This window comes from Dromaius novaehollandiae, chromosome 4, assembly GCF_036370855.1.
Source record: "Dromaius novaehollandiae isolate bDroNov1 chromosome 4, bDroNov1.hap1, whole genome shotgun sequence".
Classification (NCBI taxonomy): domain Eukaryota; kingdom Metazoa; phylum Chordata; class Aves; order Casuariiformes; family Dromaiidae; genus Dromaius; species Dromaius novaehollandiae.
In genome coordinates this window covers 27495970-27510094 of record NC_088101.1, presented here as the reverse complement: position 1 = coordinate 27510094, position 14125 = coordinate 27495970, and the positions used below count along the sequence as shown (strand labels likewise).

Sequence of the window (14125 nt, the reverse complement as noted above, 5' to 3'; positions counted from 1 at the left end):
CATGAGGGCCTGGGCTTTCGTGCTGTTTGGTGGTCGGGATGTGCACTGAAAGAGCTCTCGCCTTGCGGCAAGTTCAGCGTGAAGAGTACCCACAGCATGAGGGTACACGAAGAACCTGGGTAATTCTGGGCTTGGATTTTCCAAGGCTGAGATGGTGCCAGGAGGCTCATGTGTGGCCTGTGCCCAACTCACAGACCATCCTTACTTCCCTGCAGGACAGTGGCACTTTGGTCACGTGTCCCCAGTACAGTACTGCCAAGTCCCTGCTCCAGTAGGAGAAACAGAATGTGCTGCAGGTAACTTTCTGTTAAGTTTGGAGGGTTTTTGTGGGTTCCTCTAACAACTTTAAAACTTCTGGTCAACACAGGCCCCATGTGGCCATGTAACCACCCTCAAGGGTAGAAGCCCTTGGCCACTCTCATCAATGAAAAAAAATAAGGTGAGAAGTAACTCCATCTAGAAAGGACAGACATTGAAGAGCTGCTTTAAAAGAGACATCCCCAGTGATGAAGGCCAATCAGAACAACACCTGTGCCTGCATTTCTTATGGCCTGGTAAATCCAGTTGTGTGATAGTAGAACAAAATTTTATTCCAGGTTTTTTGAAGCACCACCATGACTGACACAAATGCTCCAGCTGGAGGAAAGCCAACAATTAATCACGATTCCTCAGAATTTGGAGGCAATTTTTGTAGAACAAGAAATACAGAAGTATCAGCGAGTCCTGAACATTCCTCCAGGACAAAAATCTATTACTTCATATAAGTCCATTAAAACGCTTCATATAGCCCTTTTAATCCCTCTTAACGCATTTGCTTTATCACAGAGGAGCTAATCCGCTCCCACCTGTCTTTATGATATGGAACCATAAACAAGAGCAAGTACTTTTCATTTGTTAAGCATTATCCCACTTTGGATAACACTGTCATCAACACTAGAATTAGTGTAATGAAGCTGTCTTTAGAAACACCGTAACTGTCTCAAATTCTCATCTTAGCAATGTATCCTCCAGTGGGGAGCTTGGAAACTCATTTACCATCTGTTTCCAAAACTCGTCTCTTACTACAAGTTTCAAGACACTCAGTAAACCAAGATTTGAATTCTGGCTTGCAGAAGCTTCCTCTTCCTTCATCCCAGGCCTTAAGCAAGATATTTCAGAAGTCTACTGTGCATAACCAGATGGCAGACTTGTTCAAATCCATCAGAAACTGATACAATTAGGTTAGTAGGTCAGCTGAACTTCCCTACTTATTATGCAACTATTTTATGCTGGGTATTCTTTATTTTTCAGAATGAAATGTCCAAGCTACCTAAAATTAGTTCACTAAATTTTTAACATCTATATTTTAATAGCAACTGGACCCTTTACAGTTTGGCACTGCACAGATATGCAGAAAGCATCTTGAACAGCCCATTGACAAAGTTTGGGTTCAAGAACTGAAATCTATACTTCAGTCTTCTAATCATTAAAAAACCCATTAGCATTTAGCAAACCTATTCATCCCCTTAGAACAAAATACAATACATCTGGGTGATCATTCCAGATGCTATTTAATTTCAGTGTAGCAAAGTACTACATAACATAGCAAAGTACTACATAACATAGGAGGTAGTAGAAGGGATTATAACAGCTACCAAGGGCATATTTAATGTAGAAGACTGGAGGAGAATAACTTCTGTCTGTTCAAACTGTGTGTGTGTCCACCAGTCAGCTCGCTTAGATTTTTTCCACTGGAAAAGCATTTCTTTGCCTTCATGCAATCTACTTGGTTCCACACCACAAAAGCTGTCAACCCAAAAGAAGCTCATTTCCATAAGCAAGAGCAGCCATCCGATGTTCTGAAGGACCCAGATATGATCTACAAGACAGATGTATAGTAAGTACAAAAGACACACCATCCAAAGCAAGAACAACAAAAAGCTACCACTCTCACTCCTTTACCGCTGCCTAGGGAACTAGGGTAACGTACAACAATCAGAATAGCACTTTATACATACAGTGAACTATTAGCTTCTAATTTTTGTGTGAAAGAATAGATCATTAAAGGCAAATTTGCCTCATGAGAAATTGAAATCTTATTCCTTAAGTTTAGTTAGTAGAATGAATATTAGTTAGTCTGACTTACTGGAACAGGCGTGGGTTTTTTTGTTTTTTAAGAAACCCGAAACAGTGGTCACGGGCTAGCATGACCCAGCTAACAGTGGCAGATAATCATTGAGGGACTACATGTGCGTCCTTTGGGCTTTTCCCTGTTCTGCTAAGAAACAAACCAAAACATAAACCCCACACGTCACCTGTCCGAAAGGGGAGACACAGAGAGAAGTCAGCAATATAAACAGGATTTCTTGAAGAAGAGTAACTACCCTTGAAACTTACTCAATGTATAGCTGGATTGTAACCAGTTACGAAAATGCAGTTGGCTCACTATTTTTGGGTGCCAGTATACAGTCTTAAAAATGGTCATATCTGACCAACAGTGACTGTTTGACAAGGATTTCATTGTCTCCTGGGGCAGTTTGCAGCTGTCACTGTTAGAAGAATCAGTGATTAGGAAGCAGCGCAAAGCAAAAGTCAGTTACTCCTCTGAAACAATCTTCTCTTGGCTTCGCTTCATCACATGACGAAGTAAATCTTGGAAAGTGTATTATATATACGCTGCCACTTGACAAACTTCCTAGCCTGTAAATTCATGACATTTACGCACAGCACTAGACTGGGAGAGCAATACTACCAACTGTAAACTGTAAATCAAGTGTTTTCTTAGATGTAGGCATATCACGATTTCACTGTATGCTTCACCGAAACACTATGTGCTGTTTAATAAAGGATGCAACTTTTTAGTCAGCTCACTATACGCCACTGAATCAGCTTCGATGGAGTTAACTACAAAAGCCCAGCCTATTCAAATCATCAATGTACCAAGAGTTAGTACAGCTTGAGTATGGCAACTCAAAGCAGCAAGACATCAAAATGCAAGGTATGACACATTTGTCAAATCATTAGTATGTTCTTAAAGCAGAGTTTCTCTAGAACCACTTACTCTGAATACCATGTAAAATTATATCCATTTAATAAACTTTTTAGCCTTGACCCACATACACAGAAGAATGAGATTTCCCCATTCATTCTAATGAAAAGCTTTTTTGCTGAATATGTCTTAAATAGCCACAAGTAGCTGTGACATTTGGGTCACCCTTAAGAGCCTTTAATTTAAAGGCAGAAAGTAGCCTCAGTTGACATTGGAAAAAATGTAGGGGGGGAAAAAAACAAATGAGCCACACAGATGCACAAACACACACACACACACACTCACAAACTGCAGCTTCCAAAGCTAGCAAACTACAGTAACACAGCCATTATTTTTATCCTACCTCTTGCTTTTTATTTAGATTTGAGCTCAATAGGTTCGTTACTTCAGTTGATGTACAATTTAACCAGCCAAGATGTTCTATATAGAAAACTGAAAATTTACATGTTAATTTGGTATTCTTTAGGAAACAAAAGCTTGAAGTTAGGGTTTCCTCCTCCACAGATGTATTTGCAAATACTTTGGTAAATAAATAAGGGCCTACATCTCTTGACACTATCAACCACAATGCATACATTCAAATACTAGACTAGTGGTTTCAAAGTACTGATATGAAGTTATTTGCTACCTGATAGACAACAAGGAGGGGGAAAAAAAAACAACTTAGCAACAACTTAGCAATATGGACATGCAGCTCACAACCTGTCATTATAATAAAGAACTCAAGAGCCATTTTCATTAATTAATATATTTTCTGCATTATAGTTAACATATGTACTTTCTTCGTGTCATCCTTATTTCGTTAAGTATTGATATTTTGTTATATTCAGACAGGAGTACATTTTCAAAGTCTTTTGCAATAAATATCATAAAATAATAGAGATTCACATAATAAATATTCTTTACAATAAAAAAAGTTTTAACAGACTTTTGTCTTAAAAATAGTCAGAATTCAACTTTGTGTTTTATACATAAAATATACAAAAAAGGACCACAATTTGTGGCTAAGGCAATAAAACAGAGAACAGAATAAAATTATAAAGTACAGAGCAGAGCTAAATTCACTAAACCAAAAGGATCACAAGAAACATTTAGGCAACTTAATGACATCTGAAGACTGTTTGGATATATGAACACCACCAACTCTAATATCAACATGATACTGATGGACTATAGAAACAGGAGTAGGAGGGTGAAGTGAGCCATATCCTTCAAAGATTTGACAGCAATAAATGAGTACATTGCAGCCATAATGTCTCCAATGTGAAGATCTACATAGTGAAGCAAAGACTGAAGTTACATTAAAAGTAAAAAAGGAGAGGCAGGGGAGGAGCAACCAGCTAAATCTCAGGACTGAGACTATTTCAAAAGCTAAGACAAAACAGGAGGAAAAAAGAAAAGCAGGTTGCTTGCAGAAAAGTTAGGCCTTTCTTTTGGTAAAGCCTTTATTTTACATCCGTATCTAGAAAGGATGCACACAAAATGTTGCTTCACAATCCAGCTCACTCATGAAACAGTTACTCCTTGGGACCCAGGGGGTTAAAAGAAACAAAAACAGAAACAAAACAAAAAGACCAACCAACTAAACGAGAAAAATAATTGCTGAGAACAAAAAACATCTTTGGGAAGATATTCACAGAGCAAGAGGCTGCAGAAGAGCCCAGTGAGCCCTCACTGCCTCTTTCAGGAGTGGTTTAGCTGCAAACTCAAAAAGCCCTGCCAAAGTGAGTAGGCAGATGCAGATACGAAGTCTACACTTACCAAAGAGCAGCAATGACTACGTAAAACGCTCCACACTCAGCTGAGTGAACAGAAAGAGAGCAATAGGAGAGAAAAGATGCAAAGGGAAGAACTTAAGTATTTGAAGTGGGGGAGAAAGAAAGGAAAGCAAAAGAAAAAAAAAAACAGGGGGGAAAAAAAACCCATCAGCTACAACCTGAAAGTAAGAGTTGGAGAAAGTAAACCTTCCTCCAAAAATCATGAGGGCTTGCCCTGACCCCGAGAGGGGCAGCTCTCCAGTTTACAATAGACAGTGTTGGAGTTCTTACATCGGCAGCCTGGACGATTGACGCGGTCATAGCACCCTCGACACAGTTTTAGACATCCTTTTGCAGGAGGGTAGCAGAGCAAGCAAGGCAAGAACAAGGACATCGCTCCCATGCACAGGTACCTAGAACAGCAATGTGACTGGGAACAAGAGCAGGGATTATCCGCGTAAGAGTCCCCTTCATCGTCATTGGAACAGTGGTAGAAGATCCCCTTGACCAAACACATGCAGGTGCCATACTCCACCATGCTCTCGGCAGAGCACAAGCACTGCCGGTTGCAGGCCAAGCAAGACGGGAGGGCCCTTGGGGCTGTGCACTCACCACATTTGCACTTCCCACACTGTTCGCAGATAAACTTGTGCTGTGTCAAGTCCTCTTTCAAGGGACCCTTCAGATCATCCACAATCAAAGACGACTGCTTGGGCTGTGTCCGGATTGTCCGATCGGATCTGTGGCCTGAACCGGGCCTGGATGGAGGTGACCGTCCCAGCAGTCCTTGCTCTGAGGAAGCACTGCTATTGCTTCCAGAGCTAGCCGCACTCCCCGTGCTAGTTGATCTGCTCAAGACAGGAGCCCTTGCATTATGCTGATGTGCCACATGCCCCACCTGACTGGGTCTGTGTTCATAATTATTATTCACATTAATTGGTATAATTTCATGAGTTCTTTCATGCTTCTCTTGCCTCGGTGCTGTCCGCGGCCCCGATTTTTTCACCACAGATGGACCTTCGGTGTATTCATTGCTGCCCCTGATCGCCTTGATCTGGTCCAGTGACAAAATAGTTGTTGGCTGGCTCTCTCTTTCATAGTCCAACCTTTGCCGGCTGTCCAAAGAGGGCTGCTGAATCACAACTAACGAACCACCACTGCCATGCTGACTTTGGGGCTCCATCTGTAGTGATCTCTACTTCTGGCACTCAATGGAAACCTGGCATGCATCTGAAATCCTAAAATAGTAATAGAAAGAAAATATAAATAAACACTGTCTGTCTGCATGTATACACACATACATATGTGCACAAGATCAAGGGCAAAAGAGGAATAAAGAACAGGATGGTTTTTGAAAGTAAAAATCATATGGCAAACCACAAATTGCCCTAGCCACCCGGTACCGATCTCTTTCAGCAGGGTATTACAACATTGAGGATCTGGCCAAAGTCCAGTAATGGGGGGAGTCTCAGTATGGCATCATAGATGAGGAATGCAAAAGGAGACCCCCTGCTATTACCAAAAAAAAAAAAAAAAAAAAAAAGTCAGTATTATTCTGTGTGCTTACTTGGGAAGCCATGGGAAGTTACGTCCTTCTCACTTGCTCCTGAACACAACATCTAATCAGCAATAGCAATTCTAATGCCCCCAAAACTAAGCCAGAAACAGGAAAGAACTGTATCAGGTTCATACTCTGTATGGCAGAAAAAAAAAAAAAAAAAAAAACAGGACATACCCAATTCTTACTCCTCTATCTGTATTTGCAACATCATGAAGCAAATCTTCATAGCATCCTAGTAGGTCTTGATAAAGTCTCCTTTTTAAAGTGAGATATGTGCATTACAGAGTCTTAGTTCAAGTACTGTTAAGAAGACAAGACCTTTTCTATAAGAAAGCTGCACAGCATCCAAATCTAATATGTTCCTTATAAAAATAAAGCAAGGATGTAAACAGAAGCAGGTTTTCAAGTATTTTCTGATCACAGGGCACGGTGTGAAGGAAGGAAAGAATAAGACAAAGTAGGTATCAGATAACTGTTTTTGTGAATCCTCAGGTACTTTCTATATAACAGGTGACCAAAAAAAACCCTCAAAACCGCAAAGAAAATCCTTTTTCACAAGATAAACTGCTGATAAAAAGCTCTTCAAATGTTACATCTTTTATTCCATCTTCTGAATAAATGATAAGTATTTTCATTCCTTTTCATTCTGCTTAACTACTGACATAAGGATTGCAATGCCGATTTGGAAAACTCAGCAGTGACAGCTCTGTACCTATATAAAAATGTAGAGAAGATTACCTAAACTGCACGTTCCATACAGAAAAAAATCAAGAAAACAAACTGCTTTGCTTTACTGAAACCTAGGGGAAAGGCCCCTTTCACTTGAAAGAGGAGAAAGATGAGTGCTAGGCAATGAAGCATTCCCAAACAACTCATCCAGCAATTGTGAGAAAAAGTCTGTCTTGGCTGTCCAGACCCTATCTGGCGTGGAGCTGTTCTCGCTCCAAGAGAAAAAGGCACAACGGTACCGGGGAAGGACAAGAGCAAGAAAGATTTCTTCAAACACGTAGCTGTGAATCCTTATCACTCCGAATGCTAATAAATGCTTACTGCCAGTTTCTACCACGATACAGAAGTCTTCGTGGTGATCCAGGAGTCAAAGATTTCCTTTTTGCATTTAGCATCACCTGTGTGCGATTGGGGGTCACGAGATTTAAAAAAAAAAGAGTCGCATCCACTTCTAATTCCCCCCGCAGGACAAGCTGCCTTCCTTCACAAGCACCGGGCGCAAGCCCACGACGCACCAAGGCTGAGTGAACGCGAACAGGGAACAGACTCACAGCTGTACCAGCCAGACGCGGGGCTCCCGAGGGAGCGAAAAATAATATCCTCAGAAAATGTAAAAGACATCCAGTGCCATCTTTGGGGGAAAGCGCAGCATCAACGCGGCCGGCGGACTGACAAGCCCAGCTGCGAGCCAGGCAGAGGGCGGCAGGGCTGAACGGGATGAAGGGTCCGCGAGCACGGCAATCTCCGCGCCCGTGCGGGGGAAAAAAAAAAAAAAAAGCCTGAAAAAGTAGTTTTTTCTCCCGCCTTCCCCACCAGAATGAAATAAATCGGGCGCAGGGAGGCACCTCCGTCTCCCCACCCGGGGCCGGGCTCCGCAGAGCCGGCGGGGCACCGCCGCGGGGCAGCGCTCCCCCCGCACGGCGCCGAGGCCAGCAGCGGCCGGCGGCGGCGCGGCGCCCTCCGCGGTGCGAGCGGGGCGCGGCACGAGCGGCTGACGGAGAGGAAGGAAGAGGAGGGGAAAGGAGAGAAAGGGAAGGCAGAAAAAAGTTATGAATGAAAACAAGGGCTTTTCCCCCCCCTTCCCGGTGCAGGGGGAGGGCAGGACCGAGGTCGCCGCTGCCTCGGGAGGGCGGACTTCCCGGCATTTAAAGCGGCAGCGCCGCCGGCCAGCGCGCCGGGGATTCCCCGCCGCCGGCTCGGGCAGCGCCGCCGCGGGGCCACCGCTCCGGCTGCGCCTTTTCCGCGTTATGCGCCTCCGCAGCGCGGCGGGTCGGGAGCCCCCCCGCGCCCCACCCCCACCCTCCACGCGTAACGGTCGCCCCGCAGGCCCGCCCCTCCCCCCGCCGGGTCGCGGGGTAACGGCCGCCGCGCGCGGGGGGTAACGGCCGCCGCGCGCGGGGCTGCCAGGGCGCCCCGAGGCTCCGATCGCGCCCTCCGCGCCGCTCCGCGGTCGCGGTGAGTCCAGAGCCCCGCGATGAGCGCGCAAACCCGGGCGGCACTTCGCGGGTGGAGGCGGGGGGGGGGGCGGCCCGGGCCAGCCCGCGGCGACGGCGGCACACGAGCGGGGCGGCCTCCCCACGCCGCGGAAGGCGAGCGGGCTGCGCGAGGGAGTGCGAGTGCGAGCGTGCCCACAGGCACCTGCTCGCCGCTCCAGGTGCACGCGTGCAAACACGCCGGCTGCGCAGCCCGCGTTTCTAAGCCAGCTCCGATTTATAAATAATTAAAAAAAAGCAAACTCCCAAACTTACTTATTTCCAAGGAGTCACTAATACCGGCAAATCCACTTAGCACAGGACGGCGCTAGGGCAGACGGCGGGGCGGGGGGAGCGCTCGGCTCGGCGGCGCCCGCTCCGGCGGGGCCAGCACCGCGGGGATCGCCGCGTCCTGCTCGGCGAGACTCCGCTTCGCCCTCCCTCTGCCCGCCTCTCTCGGGAGCCAGGCTGCGGCGGTCGCCTCTCCCTATCTCGCTCGCCCGCCGAGCGGGCGCAGCTCGCTGCAGAGGCGGGTCGCTCCGCGCTAGCGGGATTCAGAGGGAAGCACTTTCCTCGGCTGCAAGTCTCTCGTCCGAGAGGTGACGAAAATCAAGCCCCTTCTGCAAATGGTTTATCTCAGGCTAGCGTAAGGGAGGGAAGCGCCAGATGCAGGCTGCTGCAGGCACCGAGGAGCAGGATCAGCTAGCGAGAGGCACTTGCGAAGGTCTCCAAGGCACTGCCGAGCCAGGAATGCGAGATTCCTGCTTTTCTTCCGCCGACTCGGGTTTTTATTCCCCTTTGCTGACTGGAGCAGTCACAGGCGATCCTTCTGCGCTGGATTTGTGCGTGCACAACAACGTCCCCGGGTCCAGCTCGCTGCTTCACCGCATGGTCCTTGCTGCAAGTCCCCTCTGACCTCAGCGCAGACAGAGTGCAACCATAATGCCTAATGCAAAAGATTTTTCGAAAGAAATCATGAAGAGACACTTGTTTTCAAGGCACACCTCAGCAACTGCAGCCACTTGCAGACGAAGCTGGGGCAGAGTGTAATGGCTCTGAGAGCTCGCTGCAGATTGCCATGTGCTTGCTGTTGCTGTTGGAGGCTGACTGACAGGCTTGGAGCACAGTCAGCACGTCAGTGGGAAAACTACGATATAAGGCAACGCTGGACACAAAATCCTTGCACGAAGGGCTTTAGAGACTCCTCAGCGTTTCGAGGGGATCAAACGAGGTTCCGGCACGCAAGTGAGATCTCTGCGCTAGGCGAGACAGACAACTCAAGCGCTGGCGCAATTACTTAACTGGAAGTTTTATAATTACCAGCGAACTGTGACGGGCTTAGCACCGTGTACAAGGGAAGGCACGAGAGTGCTCTTCTGAGACTGCTCTTCTGCCTGCAGTCGGCACAGGGCACGCACGGCCAGCTAGCCAGGCGGACTCGCCGCCGAGTAAATCGCACATCCAGCTTGCGAGGAGAAGCGACCGCACAGCGCACTTGGCGCACACGTCCTGCGGGCAGCGGCAGCAGAACAGCGCTCCAGCTCGCAGCGCTCCCGGCTGCAGCCGCCGGCGCGACCCCTACGCCTTCACCCCGCCACGCCAGCTGCGGGCACCCCTCGCTCCCAGCGCGGCCCCTCGGCACCTGACGCGGCTCCGCACGCGTGCGGGGGCGGCGGGCAGCGCCGCTCGGCTTACCTAAGGCGAAGGCGAAGGTCCGCTTCCCAAGGCACATTTGCAGCCCCGGCGCTGGCTCCTCCCCAGGCAGTGAAGGCAGCCGCCGCCGTGGCCGCGCCGCCGCTCCGCGCTGTCCCGCCGCCGTGCCGGAGTGACTGCGGCCGCGCTCCGCCGCCTTTCAGCGCGCAGCCCCCGCCCGCCGCCCGGCCGCGCCCCCGTGATGTCAATGTGTCACTGCGCAGCGCCCCCGAAATCCCGGAGTGGACTTCCGCGCCCTCCCGGGAGCCGCTCCCCGCCGCGCCGCGCCGCGCCGCGCCAGCCCCGCCGCCGGGCCCCGCCGCCGCGCTCCCGCCGGGCCGCCCCGCGCCCGGCCCCGCCGCCCGCGCCTCCGCCAGCGCGCCGCGCCGCGGCCCTGCGCTCGGCTGCCCGGCCCCGCCGCCCGCGGCAGCCCCGGGCAAGCGGCGGGGCTCCGGCCGGGGGCGCAGCCCGGCAGCGACCGGGCCCGGCGGGCACCGGCACCCGCCTGCCCGGGCACGTGCTCGGGACGGGACTCGTGCCCCAGCCGGGGAGCGCGGCGCAGGAAAAACTCGTGCCGTATCTTCCCAGCGAGTCCTACCTTTTTCACTGGTAAGACGCACTTTTCCCTGGTCGCCGCTGCCGCGTCTCGTGTGCTGGACCCCCCCGCCGGCGGCCTGCCACGGCTCGGCGCCCACCTGCCCCGCACCCGCACCCGCGGGCCGCCGCGGCGCCCACCTGCGCGCCCCGCAGCCGCCAGCGCCCCGCCGCTCCCGGCCAGCAGAGGGAGCGCGGGAGAGCAGGTCTCCGCACGTCCTGCCCGAGAGCGTGGGCCACGCGTGGGGGCAAGGGGGCTTCCCCCGTGCTCTGGAGCAGTTTGGGGGATACGCTAATGTCCGTCTGAAAAACTGCAGGCCCAGCGAAGAGAGATTATTTCTTGTAATCAGCCTTAAAATGCTGCACAGAAGTTGTAAGTGCAGACCTCATGGAAAGGGATTCAGTGAGGCATTGCTTTTTTGGCAGTCAAACATATAGTAACATCTTCTAGGATCTTACAGTTTCAAAAACAATGTTTTCCTCTAATGCAACTTAACCAATTTAGAGAGAGCCCTGCGCACGCACACGCACACACACCTTTCTTAAGGACAGCAGGCCTCATCTGCATGGATGACAGAATACGACATTGCAAAGGCAAATATAGAAAAAACGCATTTATTTCTAGATACTAGTTGAAAGAAGATTGCATTGATGGGGCTGAAGTCATACCATGCTCCACTGGTAATGTTACAGGAAAGTATTTGTACGTGTTTTAACATCATCGTCTTTCAGGCAGGGTATAGTCAGATGTAGTAGCTATTTGTTTATATTCATAAAATTTTTCTGCTTCTTTCAACCTATGAAAGGAGTAGCTGAGGACTTCACAAAGCATTTATCCTCATAATCCTGCCATTAAATAGGAAGGTGCTCTTCCTACTATGTTATAGATGAGTACTGAGGCACAGAGAGGTGATTACAACTTACCCCGTTACCTTTCCGTGCTGCCTTATGGGACTGGGATCCGCAGGGTTCCATCACAATTTCATCAGTGCATCACATAGTGATGTTTTCAAAGCCATTATTTTTATGGCTAAATGTTATCTCTGCTCCTTTTTTTTTTTTTTTTTTTTTTTTTTGAGTGACTAAAGTGTTTTAAAAGGCAACTCAGAGGACATGGAAAATTATATAAAAAATCAACATTTTGAGAATTATGTTGTAACAACATTTATTGAGTTGGAACACAAGATTTCTAATAGTTGGCTAAACATCCCTCAAGTCCCCAGTTTATCTGAAACATTCTAACTGTTTTTTTCACATCTTTTTTAGGAAAATAATATTCTTCCATCTTTTGCCCCAAAGAAAAAATATGTATTAAGAATACTTGAAGTTGCATAGCAGGAACATTCGTCCAAAAACAAATGACTTGTACAAACAAGAAAATACAGGTATAAAAGTATTCTTCTGCAACATACTCTGTCCACTCAGATCACACTCTCTGATGTACTGTAATTATTTTTCATTAACCTGTAGTAGGATTGTTAAGAAAATACACAAACTAAATTTTTTATTTCTGTCATTACACAAAAACTTGATCTAAACCATTTATTTCTCCATGAAATAAATCATTATGCATGAACAGTTATATCATGGATATCACAAACATTTCTAAGTTTGTAATTAACAGACTGCTGATTTAGACAAACCGTAAATACTGTCTTCCAATTACAGAGGCTCAAGTGACAAACATCAGCATAAAAATCTTTGGCATGGTCATAAAAATATCCCAATTCATCATTAATATTGCTAGGGGAATTAGAAAATGTGATTGTTTACGAAAAGTGTTCTCAGAAACATTGCAAACAGAAGGCACAAAACCATTTTCACTGAAGCCTTTCTAAATATTTTGTAAAACTTCCACTGCTCAGATTAAGAAAAATTCCTAATGCTGAAGAGCAGTGCTTACTAGTGCAACTCTGTGTTCTCCAGCTATATTTTAGAGTCCTTTCAGAAAAAAATCTCTAGTTTAAAGAAACACAAAATGAAAGAAGCAACATTCAAGTATGTGTGCTACATACAGTAATTCTTGCAGCAACATTAAGAACAGGAGTCAGACCCAGTAGCAGGTAAATTTTAGGTAAGCAAGTTATTCAAGCTAGTGGGGCTCTGCTGTATGGCTGAGTATATTCACATTTAGGAACTGACTGCCTTCTCACAGAAGTCAGTATCTGTTTTGCCTATGATAGTTTTGTAAGGACATTGCTTAATACCTTTTCTTTTGTATCTCTGAAGCAGGTACTACCTTAAAAATTATGCCAAGCGTAACAGCTTGATTTTATATATACAAAGACAGGCTTAAATGGGTCAGTAAAATAATCAAGAATACTGGCAGCAGTTTATTATCGCTTGGCACCAGAATTAACGCTTCACTGAAATAAGTAAGGCAAAACCCTACAGCTATATCAGAAGGCTCTCCACAGACTCGGGCAAGCATGCCTGCACCTCATGCAAGTCATCATGTTAGATTTTCTTGGAAATGATAGCAATGAGAAGGTTCTGTTATAAAAAGAAGAGGTGAAATTCTGGAGAATAAGTTGGCAACTTGGAAAAGGATTGACACACCTTATGACTGCATCCTGGCACAACCTTGATTTGAGGATTGACACACAGACAAGAATCCAGAGCAACTAAGATATTTTCCAGTTTGAAACTGTCCTCTAAAGGAGCCTGGCTTTCCCACTGATGATGAAAGAAGTCAAGAGCGACCAGCCCTCTATCCCTAAAGTTAAACCTTTGTGAAGAACCTCCCAGAGCTAGGTTCAAGAGACTGAATGATGGCTGATTGATAGTCACAATTCAGTCCCCCTTCCCCCTTTTACTTTGGGGATTGTATACTGGAGATAATCTGCACCTTCTGCAGTCATATGCTACTTCTCCCTTGTGAAAGCTTAAGAGTGCCAAAACACATGTACAGAATTACAGCAGCCTGTGGGTTTTTTCTAATTTGCACCCTTACCTCCAGAAGCAACTTTCATCTCCAGGTCACTTGAGTTGCTTGTGTAGGTAGTGAGCTGCACTTCTGTGAAGATGCACTGAATACATGGTGATCCTGCCCATCAGCAGTGGGTAACAGTGCTTCCATGTGGCACTGCTCCTGGGAATACCACCGTATATCCCACTAAGTGGTGTCTCCTAGCCTGTGCCAAGGCACAGCTCACACCCCGCAACAGGGGCACCTACTCAGTTGCAAACGTTGGCACTTCATTTGTCCTAAGCAGTGCGAGGTGCCTTAGCCTGTGAAAAGTAGAAACTATCCTATCTATCAACACAGTATCATTTCAGACAAAACAGGTGA

At 47.3% G+C, this 14125-nt stretch overlaps 1 protein-coding gene across 4 annotated transcripts; it reads right to left on the bottom strand.

Annotated features, from left to right (window-relative positions):
- Positions 1-3758: 3758 nt before the first annotated feature.
- Positions 3759-10422, bottom strand: SPRY1 (sprouty RTK signaling antagonist 1). Of its 4 annotated transcripts, XM_026122495.2 has the most exons (3): positions 10243-10421; positions 8824-9493; positions 3759-6023 (listed from the first exon to the last, which is right to left on the bottom strand). In XM_026122495.2, exon 3 carries the CDS (start codon positions 5966-5968, stop codon positions 5006-5008), a length of 963 nt encoding a protein of 320 aa, XP_025978280.1. In that variant the 5' UTR covers positions 5969-6023; positions 8824-9493; positions 10243-10421; the 3' UTR covers positions 3759-5005. The 4 variants fall into 4 exon arrangements, with proteins under 4 accessions (XP_025978280.1, XP_025978281.1, XP_025978283.1 ...); XM_026122496.2 differs by lacking the exon at positions 8824-9493 and having other exon boundaries at positions 10243-10422; XM_026122498.2 differs by lacking the exons at positions 8824-9493; positions 10243-10421 and adding an exon at positions 7397-8209.
- Between the last annotated feature and the right edge of the window lie 3703 nt (positions 10423-14125).

Bases quoted from the DNA above. Each gene is read 5' to 3' on its own strand.
- SPRY1 (XM_026122496.2), bottom strand. From the start codon at position 5,968: ATGGAGCCCCAAAGTCAGCATGGCAGTGGTGGTTCGTTAGTTGTGATT.